We start from the raw sequence: 21,821 nt of genomic DNA on the forward strand, positions 1-21,821 counted from the left end.
GCACAATTATATACGTGCATCCGTCAGAAAAAGGATTTACTTTTTAATTTAATTTAAACTCCTGGATATATGTACACTCTTTCATACCTGTTTGCATATGACCTGTGTGTATTGCAGAGTAAAAGAAGGAACCAACAAGGAGATGATGGGCATCATGGTTTCCTACAGAGTCAAAGTCAAGCTGGTGGTGTCTCTTGCAGGGTACGAGAACTTACTCAAGCTTTTAGAGCAACAGTTTTTTTTTAACTCTGTTTCTTTTTAAAGCTATTATATCCCAAAGAAGTCACTGTCTGCAAAACATGGAGGGGGGTCTGAGGTATATGAGGGCCCAGATGCATCAACTCTGAGCTGAACATCTTAATACAGATAGCACCCACACTCCCCACTGTTGCTCCTGGACCGGCTGTTCTCCTGTTTTACCTCCAATTCCCCCGCTCACTGTGATGTATTTTAAAACGACATCGTCAAAATCGCGCGTTATGTGCATGTACACAGGGGCCACAAATCCTTCAAGTTCTCTAATTAAAGACACACTAATTTTCACCTGGAGTTAAACCTTCATAATTAAAAATTGAGCTCCTGTAACACACTTTGTCGTGCAAAATCAAAAGCGTTTGTGGTTGCCGCTGCGTATGTGAATAAAATTGTATAAACTCGTCTCTTTAGAGGGAGCTGTGTGCAGTCTGATGAGATACCCTCAATTGACGTCAGTTGAGTCATAGTCAGCTGGGACTGAAGGATGAAGGCGCCAGGTTTTTAATAGGAAGACGCATTTATAGTATAAAAAAAGACGGTGCTCAGTGGAGTTTTCTTCGTGCCTTAATCTTTTTCTCATAATATATCTTGTATTAAAGACAACAAAGAGTTAGACGCCATTGAAATTAGAGCTTTAATATAGTGAGTGGTAATAAGGACATTCAGATAGCCTAGTTAATTGCATATCCTGTGTGTGTGTGTGTGTGTGTGTGTTTGTGTGTGTGTATAGGGATGTAACAGTGGAACTCCCTTTTGTCCTGATGCACCCCAAACCAACAGACCAGCCCAGCTCCCAACCACAGTCAGGTAGGACGCACAGCTCGGAAAAGTTAACGTTGGACCTGTGTGAGCTGCGAATGTAATTTAATCACATGCTTCTTGTTTTGCAGTCGCTCCAGAGCCTGATGCTCCTGTGGCTACAAACCTCATAGAGTTTGACACAAGGTAAGTGGGTGGGTGTGTGTGTGTGTGTGTGTGTGTGTGTGTGTGTGTGTGTCAGAATCGGAATCAGAATTGTCCTTATTGGCCAAGTGTGTGCACACATACAAGGAATTTGACCTGATGGATCTTATTTTGGTTTTTGTGATCTTTGGGACCTTGAACGTAAACAGATCCCGCGTAGTACATGTTTACTGAAACCTATTTACCTTCACTGCTGTAGTGCTATGTTGTTTTTAAACCAGGTAGCTGTTTACATTATTTCCCTCTCTCTCAGTACTCCCTCCCAGGTTGATGACTTTGTGTTTGAAGACTTTGCTCGCCTGCGGTTAACAAGCACAAAGGATGACAAGGAAGGCGAACCCTTCTGTTAGCTCCTCCTCCTTCGTCAGCGGGGTTTTCTTGTCTGAGGCGGAAGTTACAGGCAACTCAGCCCCAGAGCCCAAGAAGAAGAAGAAGATGAAGAGAAAGCCAGACTTGTGAAGACGGCCTCCTGAGTCTTGCCACATGCTTTTTAATTGTACCATGTATTCCGTACGGGCTTTAAGTGATTGTGTCTCTTGTTAAAGAAGCAGTCCACACTAAGAAATCCGCTGTTTGCTGTCTCGCTCAGGGTCAAACTGGTGGCATGTTAGTGTGAAAACAGCAGACGGTAAGTGGATCAGGCCACTTTGGTGTAAATGTAGCTCGAGTTTAGCTAAGTGTGGTTACTGTAAGTTGTTTTTTGGTGGACTCTGAATTTTTTATTCTGCTGATGTCAGTATTACACATGCTGCTGTGATTCAGGATTTATACTTCTAGCAATGAAAAAAAGTGATATTTTTATATTGACAATATATCCGTTGTTATCTTCAGGCATCAGTGAAACAGTTAAGAGCAATAAAACATCATGATTTTCACTTATGGGTCATTCCATGCCAACTCTTCTTTGTAAGTTCCTAATTTTTGAAGTGTGGTCCTCAGCGTTTTAGTGATTCTTTTGTATGTGTATCCTAAAACCTCAGCAATCACTTATTTTTCACTGGTTCAGGTTGAAATTTGTCCTAAACATCCAAGAGACCCGAACAAAACTTGGCAACATTTATTTATTTAAATACTTGCCGCTGAATGGTTATAGTAATCAAATTAATAACCAAGCCATTATAAGCTGTAACTTGCACATTTCCAGAAACCCAGTAAAAAACTGGCTCAATAGGTATCAAACAGATAGAAAACCTTGAAGTCAGCTCAGTACAAATGCCTACTGATGATATGAAACCGCTGAATTCGATGTTACAGCCAGTGAAAATGACAAAAATAAGCGAAAGCAGTGCTTGTAGGCCCTCCTCTTAAAATCAGATCTTCAGTGAGCACAGAGAACATGTGCTCTTTCAGCAGGGGAATGGCCTTGTTGTGTGGAACTCTGCACAAACACAAACAGAAGAGGGAAAATGGTGATCGAGTAGATTTGAAATGTCCAAATGTGGGCTGAATGGGTATTGTTGATCAAAATTATACAATCTTGCTTTATAAATGCTCTAGATGCTGATTGGTCCACTGCTTTGTTCCAGAGTCATCTGTCTATACAGCCTGACCAACACTGGATTTTTCAAGGCAATAACTATATTTAGTATAAAAATAATCAGATATCTTCATAGGATATTTATTTTTTTAACAATCAAAAAAGGAAAAGGATTCCTTAAATGTGATTAAATTAAGGACCTTTAACCAAAATATGTAGTGAGCGGGACAGTCTAAAAATCATCCTGTCAGTGCTCTTTGTTTGACAATGTAATGTAATGGAGACCGTTTTTTACATTACCTGAACATGGCTGACATTTAATTTCCTATTATTTATTGGCTAGTATATAAACCAATAGATATATATCTGTGATGAGCTAATATCGGCCAATATGTTGGCTACAACCTCTTTTTCTCGAATTCTTCCATAGTATTGAATTGGAGCACAGTGTAGAGCCATAGTATGTATACAAAAAAAGGTTAGCTGGAGCACCACAGCCTTTGGTACATGGGTTTTTCTGTCTACACTGTGATGTCATTGTCAAATACCAGCCATATGCTAACTGGATTTCTCAAGTGCTGTTCTTCTGTCTTTGTCACCGCCCTTCTTATTTGACATGTCAGTAACAACTACAGAAGGCAATTGTGTTTGTCAGTGTCTCCAGACAGGCTCTTTAGTTTTTGCATGTAGAAACAGGATTTTAGAATAATAAAAACTCAGATTTTTCAGAGATGTCTCCAGCAATATCACTATCATCAAACTTCCCTTATATGCTACATTGTAATATCAATACTATCTATAGTGTAAAACAAATGTATTACAAGATACTCAAATAATCATCAAAGTTTTTTATATTAAAAAAATGTTTATTTTGTCAAAAACCTAAGAAAAGTCTTCAGAATCAAGGGTGATGTCAACTTGAACTGATCACATAAACAACACATGCTTTGAAATGATGATGTTTAGTAAATGACGGCGAGCTGAATTAAACACAATATTGTACAAGCAAAAGATGTCCAGATTTAAGAGCGTGCAGGACAAATATTACTACGTTTTTCGAGCTTGGTGCAAGTAACTGAGATTTTGGTCACAAACTTTGCAACACTTGATCTGAAAATGAGAATTCTGTTAGACCCCGTCCTCGGGCTTCTCTCACTTACGGAGCTACTATCTAGGACTGTCATATGACGTACTAATGGCCAGATCCTGGAACATGAACTCTTCAGTCACTCAGCAGCTCATGCAATTCTTTACAGGAAAATACTGAAAATAGAAACTTAATGAATAGTACGAGGAAAAAGAGGCCTCATCTGTTGAACTATGGTGCAGGGGTTCTTCACAAATTGGACTGTAATACTGCTAAATACAGCAGCTGTTTCGTTCATACATCTTCAAAGCCTGGCTGAGTCCACACCTCTATATTGCTGCTCTGCTTCAATTTTTTCCAATAGTTCAAACAGTGTAATGAATGAATAAATAAATGAGGTGAGAAAAATGTCTGATATTGAAGTTTCTTCCTACTTTCAGGACCAAAAAAAAACAAAAAAAAAAAACAATCCTGCACCACCTATGATTATTTGTACTGGCTTTCATTAAGGATACCTTTCTTGGTCCAAGTAAATCTTTACTTACTCGACTGCATGATAGAGTTTCTGCCATCTAATGAGTTTGTATTTACAGCATATTTCCTGTTGCATATTCTATGAGCTGCAGAGTTGCTGAAACCCATTACCAAAATATAAATTATGGTCACCAGTCTGGAGGTCTTGGAGACGCCTTTGAACTAAAACAAATGGTGGGAAGTCACTTCGACACTCTCAAGTGCTCAGAATATGACAAAAACTAAAGCTGCAGGGAATACTGAGAGCACATTTCGGAGTACAAACCAAATATACACTATGTTTGCTGAAGAGCTTGCCCCTGACATTCTCAATTCTTGACTTCCATCACTCAGAACATGTGTGACTGACAACACTCCATACAGCTTTTTCTTCTGTTGGATTTTTCTACCTTTCTGGGTTTCAGAAAGAACCCTAACTAATGTATTTGCAGTTGCATTTTTAAGTATCCTATCAAGGTCTGCATTTGACCTGCTATGCACGTGAATAGGAAAAATGAACAGGAGTGCCGAACAATAAAAATATACCCAGAAAATGCAACACACTCTACTGAGAAATTCAGAGTTCTTGCGTGTAACGACATATGTTCTTGTAAGTTTGTGTTTCTTGCGATACCTCAGTATTCGTAATAAGAATACAGACGACCTATGAAAAAGGCTTTAAGGTCTGTCGGTTTAAGTGGAGAATGAGGACAGATACAGTCACGTCGGGTATCACGGTGAAATGCTGCTCAGTGAACCCTATCTCAGCATCCAGCTGGAGTCCCCCTCTGCTCTCATGACTGCTGCTGCTGCTGCTGCTGCTGTTGTTGTTGCTGTTGTTGCTGTTGCTGCTGCTGCTGCTGCTGCTCCAGCATCACTTCACACGTCCGTCCCAATTCTCCCAGTTTGACCTTGGCATACTCCGCTCTGTTCAATGCCATCTGACAGTCCTTCCTAGCTGAGTAAGTGGAACCTTCATGAGGCTGACCAGTAGCTACCTGGGGAAAAAGACAGGAGAACCACTGCTTTATTCTGCTGCTCTTTGGGGCGGTTTGATTGATCACATATTCATCGTAGTATTGGACAATATGGCACTTGAGAATCCCACTGTGAGATAAGATGTTTTTTACAGCTGACTGATTTAATCCAATAAAAAAATGTAAATAAAAATTACCAAAGACAGAAACGTACAATTTCATTGTAAAAACAGTAAGTACAGTCTATTTTTTTTTTTTACAGTTCTCAGTCACAGTTTCTACACGTACTTACAGTACTAAGGTGTTCCATATCAGCTTAGTACAGAGAAAGATTATGGCCACTATGAACAATTTTAGTTCTACATTTTTCTCAGTTCTGACAATAAACTCTCTTTAAAGAGTTTAAAACTCTACATTAAAAAAAATATATAACCTGCATCCTAAGAAAAACAACCAGAATTCCTCTGTAGCTTAGCCAATATGCGAGCATATATTTCGCGATAAAAAAATACAAAATCTACACACTTACAATACCTCTACCATGACACAATAAAGCTCTGTTGTTGTTGTTGTAGCAGTGGTTTTTCAGTCTTAATACACAAATATTAGAACTAAAACTACGACTGTGTTGTTTGACCTGTGTGAGGTAGCGGATCTGCCCACTCAGTTCGCTCTCCACTCGATTGACAGAGCCCTGGAACTGGACCAGCTGCCTGTCCAGGAGGCTGGCATTGTGTTTGTCTTTGGAGAGTTCCAGAACTATATTACCTGTCACGGGAAACAAAAAGCAACATGTTAGTATTATGAACGGACGTGTTAGCAGTGCCGAAACCATGATTCTGAATTTGCAACAAGTCACTGATTGCACACCAATACATAATTACTTAAAAGGGTACATTAACTGTATTTTTGGGCAACAAAGGGGCACAAGAACAAGCTCAACACAAAATCTTACAGATGATTAACCCTATAAAGTTAATATATGAGCGGGTGCACAAACTGTTCCCATTTTAGACATCCCGCAGGCACAAAGAATATTGAATCATATTTCTGTCCTGGTAATTAAAGTTCACTCTGCATTAGCTGTTTTCTGTCTCCACCAACTTCTGAGGAAGACGCCCATATGTCTGAGAATTCTCTCAGGGAGCTCCTAACTTAGCCTAAAAATGCAATGATTTAGGAAACTTCTTCGAGGAACTCTGAGCAAAGGAAAGGACAGAAACTTTTATCCTAGTGAGGGGGCACGTTTGATCCCATTTCTATAAGAGCTGTTATTGGTTGAACCAAAAAGAGCGAAAAATGCACTCTCTGTCATAATGGGCAGAGTGGAAATCATAGAATTATAAATTATGTGATCACAATTGTCAATTGACAGTTGTATCGAAAAATGATGGGTTCATCTCGGTGTTGTGATCAGTTTATTGCTGGCATTACAGCATTATTGGGTCGTGTGGGAGATGTGAGTGTATCTTTCATGAGATGGATGTAAAATGTAGCGTTTCATTAACTCACTGTCGTTCATTGCTTGGTGAATATTCAACATCACAATTCAAAAAATGTTCCTAGCATTTCGTTACTAGGAGCATCTGTGAGTACTAGGAAGTTTTACGAATACAGTCCCTGGCTCTTTAGCTGCTTAATGCTCCATTATGGCCCCCAGTTTCGTAAGACCATGAGCAACACCATTCACATTATACAGATTCAGACTCAGATTAATAGGTTTAACAAAAATTATAATGAGATGTAATTGTAATTTATCAAGTCCATAGCCAGACTGACAGGTGACGTCCCCTCCAACACACACACACACACACAGAGAGAGAGAGAGAGAAAACAACCAGGCATCAGATTCTCTAAAAAATTGCAAAATGTCAAACAGATCTGTAATAAATCAAATTTCCCAAAAAAGTAAAGCCCAACTAACATGCAGTGACCCTTGGACTTTGGGGGTCCAGGGCCCCAGGGTAACTGCCCACTTTGCCAAGTTAGTCCTGCCCTGCTCAAGTTTTACATATAAAAGTCACGATTACATGAGAGAAATCCAACTCTGCTACTTAATGAAGGATTCCGCCTGTTGGGCCTCTAAATGACTGGTTCCGGTCATGTCTGATTACCAATCTTTACTGGTAGGGAATTACTACAGCGGTATGAAACCGTCTCGTATGTGCAATGCTGTTAGATGAAATGTGTCCTCACCGGCACACTGCAGGATCGTCGCTATCTCCTTCTCGACTTCCTCCAGAGCTCTTAGCCGTTCGTTAGCCATGAGTAAGGCAGTAAAACAGCTCCAGTCAGCGGCTACCCTACCACAGAACAAGTTCCACTGTGCCGTCACATTAACACACTGTTTGGTCCGGGAGTAAACCTAAATCTGCACGACTCGACGCGTGAAAGCTGAGCGGCTTGAAGCTGAAGCTGCTCAACAACAAAGCGTTCACGAAATTGACGTCATCGGTCGCACACCGGTGACGTACGCTTAGCGGAGAGGCAAGATGGCTACATCGGCTTGGCTGCGTGGCCCATCTGCTATGCGCCTAACGGAGGGTTTGGTGTCGGTCCTGAAAGAACAGCGTCCGGAGTACATACCGGCTCTGTTAACCAGCTACAGAGAACATGGCGTGTTCCCGACGCAGGTAGAGCCCGGCCCAGAGAGGCGTGTTAGCTTGGAAGCTAGTTAAGTTACCTGTTCGCCTGCTGTCGCTATGCTGCAGCTGCTCCAGGCTTTGTCGTTCACTGAGCTGATGTGTGGGGCTGATGTGTGGAGATGCGGTGGGGCTGAGGCAGTGGGACTGAGGCTGGGCTGCTGCTGTGGCCGTGTAACAGATTTCTCCTGCATTGTTTAACACATGTATTTTATCCCCGCAGAGCGCGAGCGCCGTCGGTGGTCTCGTGGGTTTCAGCAATGCCAAACTCAGCTCGAGCAAAACGAGGTGAGAGAATGAATGGCACGAGACCTAAGATGCCAGTGGGGACGTCGTTGTGTTGTTATTGTAAAGCTTTTTTGTATTCACTGAAAATATGGTAAAGATATGGGGCAGAGAATCTGAGGACAGTTTGTATTTAGGCCATAGAATACTGGTTGGTTACTGTGTGTGTGTGTGTGTGTGTGTGTGTGTGTTGGGGGGGACGTCACCTGTCAGTCTGGCTCTGGACTTGATCACAAGGCGTTAATCTGGGTACCAATAACTTATTTGTTATATATATACTCTGACCTCTGCATTTTGTCTTGTCTTGTGTGTTTGCGTGCGCCTGCACAGGTTTGAGGGGCTCTGCCTGCTCTCCATGCTGGTTAAGGACAGCTCCAGTGATCTGTTCCAGCAACACTGTCTCTCCTGGCTGCGCTCTCTGCAGCAGGTCATACAGGTACGATACACAAATACACGCTCAAACACAGTCAGTCTGTATCATGGACAAAACCTACATTATGAAAAATTAAAAACTACAAAGCCCAACACCATCCTTTCTGATGTGTCCTTCTCATCCTCTCTCTTGGGTGTATTTGGGTTTCATTCTGTAGTCTCAGGCTCCAGTTCAGACCATCCAGCTTGCAGCGAACGTTCTGAAGGACGTGCTGCAGTATTCGTCCCAGCTACCAGAGCTGGCCAGGGAGGTCGGCCTCAACTCCATCCTTGGCATCCTAACTTCTCTGCTGGGCCTTAAGACAGAGGTGAGTGGTCGATGCAGGACCTTCAGTAATGACTGTTGATGATGTCACAAAACGGCACATCAATAACTTAATTGGAAAGAGATGTATCAAGCCATGTGAGGGTTTTTTTTTATTTTTTGTTTTGACCAAAGCACCTGTATGAAGTTCTGTTTTATTGAGATAGATGCAAAGACAGTATGTCCTCATCCCCACATGGTAATCCTACAGCACACTTTTTTTTATAAACAAAGAAATTTACCACTGTATGTAAACGTTTTACGGGATACCAGCATCTTCTAATGCTTGTGAGTGACATGCAGAGCCTGTATGTCACTCACAAGCAACAAACCCCCATCCAAGAACCCTTATATCGTACTTGATGTCACATCAGACTGCCTTACTGCACAGTGCACATTCTGCAGTGTGACTATTGTGCGTGCTCACATTGCGACGTAGATGCTGAAACGATATATTGTTCAGCCCTGCTAACAGCTACATTTTCCTTCTTCCTGATGTGATCTTAGTGTGAGCTGGCAGCCATGGAGGGCATGATGGCCTGCATGACCTACTACCCCAGAGCCTGTGGATCCCTCAAGGTAAGACGCACTGAAGGACAGATGAGACTGCAGTGAAAGAGTTACTTGTCATTGTGAAACCATTGGTTCAGGTTATAAACAAATACCTTTATGGATCATCTATGTTTAACCTGGGTCATTTGAGGAAAAAAAAGCTGAAATCTTTTATTTTTCTCGTTCAGGACAAACTGGGGGCATATTTTCTCTCCAAAATGGACAGTACAAACAAGAAAACACAAGAGGTTTGTGATTCTCACTGTTGTGGAGAGGTTACATAAGGCTTTCATAATCATTTTTAACCTTGTCTCTTTTTTTCATCATCCCATTCTGTCTCACTGTCTTTCTTCAGATGGCCTGTCAATGTTATGGTCGCCTGCCCTGCCTGGGGGGCCTGTTGGACAGAGGGGTGGGTACTGGCAGAGCTGAGGGTTGGACCAATCAGATTCACTGCCTACTGGCCTCAGCCAATGGTCAACTGGCTCAGATATACCAGGGTTCCGAAACAGGTACACTTTTCTATCAGTGGTGGTTGAATTCCTCTGTTTAGCCAGGTTTAGATTTGTTATTTTTGGTCGCAAGCATGAATGATCCACTGCTATACGTCATTTATTCACCTGACAAATAAATACCATGATGTTGGTCAATGAAATGGGAATCTCTCCCACCACTTTCAAGAAAGTTGGCTGACTTTAATAGATGAAGATTCTCTCTGAAGTCACTGTTGCTACACCTCAGCATGTTAGTTTGGTTTGAATGAGTTTAGTATGATTACTTTGCGTATGTATTGAACTCTGATGATGCTCTTTTGGCTGTGACAGATGGAACGGTGCAGTACGAAGGTCCAGGAGTGGAGCTGGCATTTCCCTATCTTGACCAATCCGATCCCCTGCTGTTGCTACAGCTCCAGCACAGATACACAGCTGTCTGCCTAGCACTCAAACACACACTCAGGTATAACATTTTTATAGAACCTAAATGGAAAATTCCACGTTTAATGGGGGACTTTACCCAAATAACAAAACAATTCTCATTTTTTTATTTATTGGTTTACAGCTTTGAGGATACCTTTTGCCTTTTGAAATGTTTTTAGATGTCTAAAGAAAACTGCCCCTCCTATTTTCAATGGAATGTAATTTGTGATGCATACAGCACCGAAAACCACATCGCCAGAAACAATGTCCAGATTACTTGGGCCCCACTGCCAACAGCCCACTCTTCAATGAAGAAATAGTGCTGACTTTGGTATCGACGAGTACATGAGCCTATACACCGATCCAGCTCTACATAAGTTATTTATTGGAGAAGGGGGACTGTTTCTTCAGCAGTTTCCCATACATTTTATTTTCTTACAAATTTTGTCTGAATGCTGAAATATGAACACTTTTTCCACCTAATCACAGAGAACATCAAGTCTCTCCTGTTGAAGAATGAATGTTATTATGTTTATGCTTATGTACACAAAATGTTCACATTTACAAGGTGTAAGACAACTGCTAAGTCAAACGTTCATGTCACATATGCATAATTAAAGCCACATCTTATCAGCCTGTCAAATCTGAGGAAATGTTCCTTTTGAGCCAATAATGAAATTTCATTCTAAAGCCTTCATTGGCCATGCAGGGGCACTAAAGAAACTGCCTTGGAGCTTAACTGCTATGTAGACTTATTTTGACAACCACTCACATTTCCGCCCCATTACATTTAATTGCCCTTCTCCCTCTTAGCACCATATAAGGATATAACTCAAAACTCAGATACAACGGTGATAGCATGTTTTGCTCAGATGACCATTTCAGTAACTATTTTTTTATCTCTGTCCATCAGGGTGGATCCAGCCTCAGCTGTCCGTCTGCCTGTCAGACCAATACTCAACTTAGTGTGCCGAGCCCTCGCTGTCAGCTCCAAAAGCATAGTGAGCACGCACACACACACACACGCGCACATACACACATACACAATACATATATCCCAATAGTGACCTCAGATGTGTTAATACACACTGCAGCAGTAAATGCATTAATTAATCAAGAAACTTGCAACTACATCCAGACTGAACTTGAACCACTGCCGGACTATAATATAATTGGTGATTGTTCAGCTTGCCCTTTTTTAAATCAAGGGCGTATGGATATATGGAAGATGGTGGTGGTGCATCGTATATAAGCAGCACAATAGAGCATCTACATTGAATGAACATGCTAACATACAATATTGCTCATGTGTGTCAGAATTTAACAGGAGATGGAAGTGTGAGGCTGCTGGTCTTGCCTATAATACACACCAACACACTGGAGGTCTTATCATCCCTCATCACAGCGTGAGTACCGGCATGTGCACACACAAACTGTTACAGTACAGTAAATACTAGTTAGTAGTTTAATTATTCTATAGATACCAACACTAGATAATGTAGCACTTTGAATCAGGGGTGCCCAAAGTTTTCCCTTCGAGGGCCACTTTTGGTGGGCCATGGTCAGAAAGCATGCTCAGATGATAAAAAAAAAAAATTATTAATTGGGGATCTTGCATATTTAAAGAGCATTTTTACTGAATTATGTAGTTAAATTTGAATAATTTTTGTATGTGCATCATATGTTTGTTTGTTCTCCATAGAAAGATTTGGTGGGCAAAATGGAACCTTATAGTGGGGCTCATTTGTCTAGCTGGCCCCACTTTGGGCCACCTTACTTTAAATAATGTGTTGATGGTTCTGTGGTACTGACACTTTGTTTTCTACTGTGCGTATTACAGTGTACGTAGCGGCATGGTTCAGTATGCTGCTGTGCTACAGAGGCTGTTTTCTCAAACCCTGTCTGCCTGGACGCCTTTACCTGAAGCCAGTTTGGGACAGCAGAGAGCCTACAGGTAACTACAGTACTTTCACAGACTGATCCCACCACATTATTGAAGAAGACAAGTGAAGCAGTAACATTTCTCCTGTCAGCTGTTTTATAATTGGATAATAAATATAGACTAAACTGTTTTTTTTTTGTAGTTTCCTTTCTTTGTTTGCTGTGGGTGACATTAAGGATACAAACTGGCTGAAAGAACTGTGAAGTTTTTCTTTTTCTAATGAGAAAAAGTTAGCTAGCATGTATTTAAAATCAGCAGGGTAGGGGGAAGAAGGGGTTTACCTGGCAGCAGCACTGTGGATGATGTGCTGATGTCCGATCATAACTTTACAGCTGAAGCACTTGTTGTCTGTGTCTCTTCTTCACCCCGCAGCTCTGTGCGCGTGTCAGTGTACAGAACCTTAGAGCTGTGGCTCCAGGTGGCTGGAACCTCTGCTAGCATCCTTCAGGGAAGCCCTGGCCACTCAGAGCTCTTGTTTAGCCACCTGTTAGGTGACATCACACCAGGGGCGGAGTCTGTCAAGGTTAGTTCACTCACCATGTAGTTAGTCTGGATGTATTTATCAGCACCACATATTTTAAATTGCATAGTTTTAAAGATCTGCTTAGAAGAACCACTTGTTTGCACTTAAAGCGAAACTCTCACCAAAAAGCAACCGAGGCTTTATTTGGGATTGAATATGAGTCAAACCTTCGTGTGAAAGCATAATTACGACGAAATCGGCACTTTTAAGATTTACCGTAGTTTCGGTTTTGGGCACGTTAATTTTGAACGGGAGTGCATGGGGCAGGACATGCTAGCATCAAAATCGCTATTTTTAGAACACTAAGAAGGCTCGACACAACATGAAACTTTGCTCGTAGCATCACTAGGGTCTCTACTCATGAACAAGAGCATTGAGAACATTGTTTGTGTACACAGAGTTTATGAAAAAGAAGGTTTTTGAACTACTCACGTTAGCTGCTGCAGCTCCTGCGCATCGCCATCATGGCAGACAAAAAGTTTTGATCCCCGAGTGCGACCTGTCAGGCAGGAGAGTAATGGTGAACACCTCCTCAAGCGTGCCTGTCAGGTCACACTCAGGGATCGACACTTTTTGTCTGCCATGACGGCCACGGAGCTGCAGCAGCTAATTTGAGTAGTTCAAAAACCTTCTTTTTCATAAACTCTGTGTACACAAACAATGTTCTCAATGCTCTTGTTCATGAGTAGAGACCCTGGTGATGCTACGAGCAAAGTTTCATGTTGTGTCGAGCCTTCTTAGTGTTCTAAAAATAGCGATTTTGATGCTAGCATGTCCTGCCCCATGCACTCCCGTTCAAAATTAACGTGCCCAAAACCGAAACTACGGTAAATCTTAAAAGTGCCTCTTTCGTCGTAATTATGCTTTCACATGAAGGTTTGACTCATATTCAATCCCAAATAAAGCCTCGGTTGCGTTTTGGCGAGAGTTTCGCTTTAAGATGGGATGATGTGAACAATTCTGGTCACGATTACACTGCAAAATAATCGTATTATCTTGATAATTATGACAGAGCTGGAATCACCTAACCTTATATTTTGGCAAGAATCAAATATTTTTATTGCATTACAGATGGGACACACATCTTTAGGGTTGGAATTACAGGAAATACTTCCCTTGTGGCAATGCAAAATAAATCTGGAAACCATTATTGGACTGAACATTGTAGACAGCGTTTTTATGCGACTCGTGTGCGAATATTAATGTTTATCCTGATAATGGAAAGTCACCATAATCAACTTATCCTGAGTGTTTATACCCTGAGTCGTGATCAAGAATTTGTCAGCTGTTTGTCATATGTGAGTGCAGCAGCAAGTAAGTGTTGCTCAAGCCGGCCTTCTATCCCTCTTATCCCTCTGTGTCGTTTCCCACAGCTCCGGGCGGGTCTGTCAGCAGATGTTGTTCCTGGAGGGAAGCCTGGCCCGCGGCGGACAAAAACATTAGTCATGGCAGATGCCGTCGGGCCGTCACTCCAGAGAAAAGGAGACCTTCTGGCGAATCAGGATACTTGCCTTTCAGCCCTCAGGGGTGATTACATCTTTATGTAATAGTTCTGTGTCTTCTGTATTTTTGGTGTAATCTCACACATTTCTTTTCTTCTAAACAGTGCTGAGACAAATCATACTGACCAGCGGCACACTGATGAAGGATGATATACACAAGGTAAATGTCAGGGTTACATTGTTGCTGCAAACAGCTGAAACATGTTTGGGATTTTTTTTTTTTTTTTTTACCAGAACATTAAGCTTGGCTGTAACTGCTTAACGACTAATACTAAAGCATAATCTTCCTGTTAGATTATAATGTTCTTAGATAAGATGATAACATTAATGATCCTCCCATTTTGCCTTCATCTTGTCACCAGTATGTATTTTTTATTTTTTGACATAGCATCATGTTTAATAGCAGAAAGTCAGTGTTTTTCTGCTCTTGTTTTTCTCACAGCGCCTACACGATGTGGTGTTGCCACTGTGTGTGCGCTTACAGCAACAGTCCAGCAGCAACACCACATGTGAATCTGCAGGGGGCGTCAGTGGGCAGTACAGCAGTGCTCTCAGCCGACGAGAGCTGTACAGGTAGGACAGTCACTCGCATCATAGATGTACAAGTGCTGTGGTTTGGGTTATTACTTTCAATGTGCGTGTTTTAAATACCTTTTGCCAGAACTTATTAATGACCGTGATGTTAAAGGCTAACCATCAGCTGTAATCTCAAGTGTTGATATCAACACTAAGTAGCCCTTTGCATAAACTGTCTGCTGAAGTAAGCGTTGGCAGAACAATACACAAGTCTAAATTATTTTTAATACAGGTTATGGTGAAATACATTAGATAAATATGTAGTGTATCCAACATATTTTTTGTCCATGTACTCCATGAATGTATTTATTACTCTGACATAATGGATCTATGCAAGACACAGAATATGTTAAAGATATAACAAGTAGAATTTTAGCCCTAAAATGTCTTGGAACAATCAGACCTAGGTTAGATTATATATTTTACTGAGCTGTGTACTCACTCAAATGTTTTCAAGAGAACGTTCAGAACAGGAAGATAGTCAAAGACTTAAAGCCCCCCTTCAGTGTATTTTGGTATTTTTTATGATATTTCATAATTTTCTGAGTGATAAAAAGTGTCAATTGTAAGATGGTTCTTGTTGAAACAATGGCGCATGACTATGGTTGGAGCTGGGAGTTATGCTTCATCCTCCAAGCTTGCTATGCTAAAAGAGGGGTTTTTGGCAACAGAAATAGGGAGAGCAATGCTAGAAGCGCTCAGGGCACTGATGTTAGAAATCTGAGCAGGTGGAAAGTTTAGCAGTGAAGTTGTCGAGTGGCAGTCAATGAGCCGTACAGGTTATGGTAAAAAGTCCAGGACCTAATGCTATTTGTTATTTCTAACAAACTCACTGCTGACAGTGTGCCTGAATTCAGTTAAATTATTTACTTTTACTTCATACCCGTCTGTTGAATGTTCAGTTTGATTTATACATTACTGCAAATATAGGAACAACAAAGACTGTATGGTGTAGTGTTTATATCAGTGTTTTGTTGGTATTGATTTTCAGGTTTTTGCTGGCTCTGGTCCTGGTCCCATCACCCTGTTGGCCCCCACCTCTGACCTGTGCTGTGTCCATCCTCAGCAACGGACGCAATGACCGCAACCTCAAGGTGAGTTACTGTTGTGAGTGAGAAAGTAAGACTTTAAGAGGGAGAGATTGCTGTATGGTATATGTGCATTGACTAATTTGAGGAACTGGTAACCATACCAACTGTACTTCTCCTTAATATCTTAATGCTTCAAGTTACCCATTATTTTTCTCTGGTGAAACTTTAAAAAGTGGACGATTCTTACATAAGGTGTTCTATTTTTGTGACAACAGTCTCTGTGAGCTATGCCAAGAGGTGTCTAACAATGCAAAGAAGACACCCTAGAACCAGCTTCTTGTACTTTGCTTACATTTTGCTGTCAGTCATTTCACAGTTTTTAATTACTCTTTGCTTGTCCCTCCTCTCTCCCCTCCCAGGTCTCTACATTCTGTATTGAGGCTCTGACCATCTGTAACTCCCTGCTCCACCCTCGTACTCCCTCCATCACCCTGCCCTTGCCACCACTTGCCCTGAAACCCACCCCTACCGCTCCAGTGCTCCCCTCCTCCCAGGGACCTACCTCTGGTCTCACTTTGCCAACCCTCCTTGGAGGCCCTGCCCCTGGCCCTCCCTTTCCAACCCGCCACACTCTAGGCCTTGGCCCCTCTTCCCTGCTTGGTTCGCTGGAGAACCACCTCTCCCTGGTTCCGGGACTGCCGGGCCAAACCCCAACCCCAGGAGATATGATTCTTTCCCCACATGCACACCACCAGCAGGACCCTGCCGGACTGGCCCCTCCAGAGGGGCAGAGGCCCGTGTTTGTCCGATACGACAGAGAGGAAGCGGATGATGTTGAGATCTCTCTAGCCAGTGACTCGGACGACAGCGTGGTCATCGTTCCTCCGGGGATGCTCAACATGGAGAACCAGCAGGATGAGACGACGGGGGCAAACTCTCAGAACATGGCCTCTACTGCACAAGGGGGCACCACAGCTGCACTACCAGGAGGCGAGTCGGTCACCATGGTCCCCACCACAGCGACAGCCGCGACAATAGACGGGGTCGCACTCCCCAACGACCTCGCCACCTCCTCCCCGCTACTCACCACCTCCACCACCCCCATCAACTCCTTCCCTTCTTCAGGGGCCTCGGTGGTCTCCTTGGTTCCACCTTTGAACTCCAGCACACTCGCAGCGCCACCCGGTGGTCTGGGGGACTCGTTGCCCAGCAGACCGCAACTCCAACAGATGCTCTTGCAGCCCTCCGCCCCAGGTCAGCCGGGTCCCATCGGCCTACCGCTCCAGATACACCAGCTACAGAATCAGCTGAGCCAGCAGGGACGGCATCTCCACCAACACCAACCGCCGCCCCCCAGCAACGAAGACTCCGGTGTCATCAACATTAACAGCACCGACGATGAGGAGGAGGAAGAGGAAGACATGGAGGACGACGAAGAGCTGGAGGAGGAGGAGGAAGAAGGGATGGAAGAGGAGGAGGAGGAGGAAGTGAGTGATTTTGGTGATGAAGAGTTTTATGACGGTGAAGAGTATGAGGACTATGATGAAGAAGAAGGGGATGAGCTGGATGAGGAGGAGGAGGAAGAGGATGGGGACATACCTCCGCTGGAGGGAGCAGAGGACAAGGCTGGAGAGGACGGGACAGAGGAGGGGAAGATGCTTCGAGCAGCAGCAGTGGAGGAAGGAGAGCTGCCCGGCTTCAGTGTGGAGGGAGAAGCAGAGGGAGGGATAGAGGAAATCCAGACCAACAGAGCACTGTTTGCGGAGGACAGGATGAAGGTGCAGGAGGTGGAGAGCATCGGAGTCCTGGAGGAGGCGCGGGAGGGGGAGGGAGAGGATGATGAAAGTGAAAGGATGGACGACCCCACCATGCCACAGATCCTGTGTGTCACTGGAGGAGCAATGGAGGAGAGAGACGAGGCCGAGGAGGGGGCTGTGGAAGCAGGAAGAGCGGAGGGAGGCGGCGCACTGCAGGAGGAAGCAAACCTGTGGGAGCAAGGAGCCAATGAGACTGAGCCGAAAGCTGCCTCAGAAGAATCAACGTCCAATAAGAGTCTACAGGTACTTTCACAGCTTTAAAGTTCTCATGAAACAGCAGGTGTTATCTGCTTGGGCTTACTTAAGTTTTTCCTGTAAGAACAGGTAGCTGAGGAGGATTTATCATTGTTATTAATTGGTGTTTGCAGTGGTAAATTAGACTGACTGTGTGTTACACCACATTAGCATTAGCATCAGCTTCCAGTGAACACAGCCAGACCGGGCAGTTACATTAGCAACAAGTATGTCTGTCCAGAGTTAAGGCAGAGCAGCTGAAGGACATCAGCTGCTCTGAATATGACTCTGAATATGATTCAGTTTTATCCAAATTAGTGAATAAAGTTATATGTTTTAAGTTTTAGTACAGTAATCCTTCAGATTGGGCCCCTGGAACACACTGCATCAGCATTCTTCTGTTTATATACATCCTCATATATGGCAGCCTCATAAATAAAATTAAAAAAAGCATTAATTGGAAGAAAAATGAGTATATATGAGTATACAAGCCCTAAAATGATGCCAGCTGAGAGGAGTTGAAATGGCAGTTGATGGATGACTCCTTAAGTGAGCTTCTACTGAAAGAAGTTTAAGTGTAAGCATTGACAATAATTGAAGTGCAAAAGTGTAGTCAGTGGAACAAATGTGAAATGGACAGGGAAGCCAGTTTGCAGCTGGTTAGCTTAGCATAAACAAGGGAACATCTGACCCATCCAGTGTACCTGTACGGTAACATACTCCACCTGTAAGCTCCTATAAAGCTGAATGGTTAACCCAGTATAACTTGTATAATCTGTACAAAAACAGAAGTTTGACAACAACCATTCACTGTTTCACCGCTGGTTGCCATGCAACCGGCAGAGACAGGAGGAAGTCTAGTCTTCTATGTAGCATCTCATCTGAGTTGGGATATCCATTAAATTTAGCTGGAAGGACATGAGGTGTCAATGGAAGTCTAACCAATTAGTTTTCTATAAGCTGGTAAGGGGAAAGAGGGGAAACAAGGTATTGAGGATGATAATAATCAGTGTGAATCATGATGGATTTAATTAAAGTCACACTTCCATAGTCAAAACAAATGAGGGGCAGAATATCACCAGAGTAACCGCTACCTGCTGCTAACTATAGCTGCCATTAGCTCGTTAGCTCAGTTAGCCGGTTCACACCGGGAGCTCAGGGTCTTGGGGAGTGTTAAGGTGCCTTCTCAATCACATGTGCAGCCATCTAATGATTCCTTTAAATGCCATATTTTATTTGCTGTAGATCATCTTATCAGGTTATACTTTGGCTTCGGGAATTCCAGCGTGACTCTTTTAACATGATGGATTATGATCTGATTTTACTCTGTGAAAGACCATAAATCCACTTTAACACTTAACCATCAAGCTGTATATTGCAATCTAGAATAAGTTGAATTCTGTGTTATTGTGAAGACTTTTAAAGTCTCCATCCAGTTTCGGGTCTACGTTTAGCCCCGTTCAAACCTAACATTGAAGGCACCCTGTGAAATTTTTGACCACTGAGAACTGAGCTGAGAACTGAGAATGTGCCACCATTTTAATCATGCAGTCTACCAGCATGTGAAAGGCGGTTGTGCTGCGGACGCTACTTCTTTTTAAAACAAGTTCCTAGCTACTTCAGTTGTTGAGGAGAATGCTGAGAAGCTTCAGAAATGTTCTCCGCCATGATTTGTGCCACCAATGGTAGATAAATTAAACTGATATTCTTAGTGTTGTTACAAGGAAACCAAGCTCTCCAACCAAAAGCTGACTCTCTTCAATTCAACAGGAGTCGGGAGGTGAACCTGTACAGGAAGCCGTCACGAGCGATGACCAGCCATCGAGTCAGCAGGAGGAACAGCCAGCAGCTGTTCAAGAAGGAGACATGGCACCGGCTGATTCTGAAACCTCAAGAGATGGGAACACGAAAGAGCAAGAGGAGACGGACCCTGAGACCAGAGAAAAAATAAAAGCGGAGCAGGAGACTGAAGGAGGGGGAGGGGGAGGAGGCAGAGAGAGCGATGGAGAGGAGGGGAAAGGAGTGAAGAGGAAGAGAGAGGAGGCGTACAGGGAGGAAGAGGCGGGGCAAAGCACTGAGAAGAAAAAGGTAAAAATGTGACTCATTCAGGATTTTACTGGGTCAGAAATGTGTAGGATTGATGCAGCATAATCACGAACAATTTTACACATGGTGCCTTTCTATAGTAACATTGTCTCTTTGTCTGTCCTCCAGATGGATGAGGATGCCATGGCCTCCATGTTGGCTGATTTTGTTGCCTGTCCACCTGATGATGAAGACGGTGCCACTGGGTCAAACCGCTCATAAAAAAAATTGCCAACCTGAACCAGCGTGATTGAACTGACCATGGATACATTATAAACTGCTACGATACTGTATCATTTTTTTTTTTCCAAGGCTTAGTTACCTCATACAACATCTCGTCATTTTTCCCTTTTCTTTTCCAACTTCAAGCTACAATATGTAGGGCATGGGAATATTTGGGAGAAGGAAAAATCTGACTTTTTACTGCATCACATCACCCACCTTGTAATTGGCACGAACTAGACTTAACTAAACCAAGCAGTACATTTTCTAAAGCCCCAAGAACAGCTGCCCTGACCAGAGCTGAGGCTCGATCAAACGAATCACCTGGAATGTTGTGATGCCTTTGTTCTTGTTTGCAGTTCATTATATCCTACAGTTCAGACTATGATGTGGTTTTCTTGGATTTATATGTACCTTTTATGCTCTGTATGTTTTGTCAGAACTGTCACATGCTTTGTTATAAAAAAGAAAAGAAAAATCATGACATTTTCTGAGATTTAATGGTTGTTTCAATAGTCCTGTATTTTTTTTTTTCAAAGGATTGGTTCCCCACAAATTATATTAGGTTAGCCCAGTGAGGTCTGCAGATTATTCATTGTGACCAGAGTGGAACTTTTCAAAACAACTTTTTGGCTTTTTGTATTTTGGAATGGAACTTTTACTGTTTTGATCCACACAAACTAAATTCCATCACCTCTAGATAATTGTTGTGAAGGCAGACAGATGGTTTAAAATCTGGGCAAAATAAACCTGTACAGATACCGATGAGTGGAAATGTGTCTGTATAATGCGGGCGTACTGACCCTTAACATTGAGAAGTCTGACCCAACACTACACACTTACTGTATATATTACTTCTATACACTAACTAGCATTGTACTTTGCATTTGAATATATATATATATTTTTAAATCGCATACTTCCCAGTTCTGTACTTGCAGCAAATATACAACAGATGTCAGCTAATCTAAGACTGAAACGCTGATGACATAAAAGTGTAAGAGACAACAATTGTTGCATCATGTCTCCCTTGAGCAGACCTATTCAGCTGGTGGCCTGTAGGGGCCCAATGTGGCCCTTTTGCAACCTAAGTCAAGCCCTGTGATCATTGTGTTGGTAGCCCATTTATGAGTTATATCTTATGCCAGGCAAAGAAATCGTCTTATTTCATTAAACAGTCTAACAACCTACTTTAGAATTAAAAAGGTGCATTGTTATTTTCCTGTACTTCTGTAAACGACGTTTCCTTTTTCAACTGTAAAAACTAATAACCAAAGTACGAGCTTTACAGGTCACACATGAGGAGTCAGCTTGGCCATTTTTTTTCCCATTCCAAATCTGCCCCCTTCTGAAAAGTAGTTGCATCGGCCTTCTCTAGAGCTCTCTGGAAGTCTCGTAACAGTCTACAGTTTGTTGTATTGTGCTGCTGTGAGCTGATCCATCATTAAGTGAAAAGCAGAAAATTACATGAATACATTTCAGACT

General features: G+C 42.6%; 3 protein-coding genes across 3 annotated transcripts in view; 2 read left to right on the forward strand and 1 right to left on the reverse strand.

Annotated features, from left to right (window-relative positions):
• Nucleotides 1–2,115, forward strand: part of arrb2b (arrestin, beta 2b) — a 10,243-nt gene extending 8,128 nt beyond the window's left edge. The window contains exons 11-14 of the mRNA XM_030430297.1: nt 118–201; nt 986–1,062; nt 1,146–1,200; nt 1,472–2,115. Coding sequence (XP_030286157.1) covers nt 118–201; nt 986–1,062; nt 1,146–1,200; nt 1,472–1,568 — 313 coding nt within the window. The 3' untranslated portion in view covers nt 1,569–2,115. The remainder of the gene's footprint in view (nt 1–117; nt 202–985; nt 1,063–1,145; nt 1,201–1,471) is intronic.
• A 1,425-nt stretch (nt 2,116–3,540) lies between these two features.
• On the reverse strand, nt 3,541–7,701 carry med11 (mediator complex subunit 11). Its single transcript, XM_030430298.1, has 3 exons — nt 7,469–7,701; nt 5,910–6,040; nt 3,541–5,293 (listed from the first exon to the last, which is right to left on the reverse strand). The coding sequence occupies exons 1-3, from the start codon at nt 7,536–7,538 to the stop codon at nt 5,090–5,092; spliced, it is 405 nt and encodes a 134-aa protein (XP_030286158.1). The 5' UTR covers nt 7,539–7,701; the 3' UTR covers nt 3,541–5,089.
• Nucleotides 7,702–7,732: 31 nt separating this feature from the next.
• Nucleotides 7,733–21,097, forward strand: pelp1 (proline, glutamate and leucine rich protein 1). The gene is made up of 19 exons (XM_030430296.1): nt 7,733–7,905; nt 8,138–8,202; nt 8,530–8,635; nt 8,790–8,939; nt 9,443–9,514; nt 9,676–9,735; nt 9,843–9,999; nt 10,312–10,444; nt 11,318–11,405; nt 11,722–11,810; nt 12,245–12,358; nt 12,719–12,869; nt 14,243–14,396; nt 14,476–14,531; nt 14,814–14,944; nt 15,939–16,041; nt 16,398–18,038; nt 19,800–20,117; nt 20,244–21,097. The coding sequence occupies exons 1-19, from the start codon at nt 7,765–7,767 to the stop codon at nt 20,334–20,336; spliced, it is 3,822 nt and encodes a 1,273-aa protein (XP_030286156.1). The 5' UTR covers nt 7,733–7,764; the 3' UTR covers nt 20,337–21,097.
• The last annotated feature ends 724 nt before the right edge of the window (nt 21,098–21,821 follow it).

Source organism: Sparus aurata, chromosome 10, assembly GCF_900880675.1.
Source record: "Sparus aurata chromosome 10, fSpaAur1.1, whole genome shotgun sequence".
In the NCBI taxonomy this organism is placed as follows: Eukaryota; Metazoa; Chordata; class Actinopteri; order Spariformes; family Sparidae; genus Sparus; species Sparus aurata.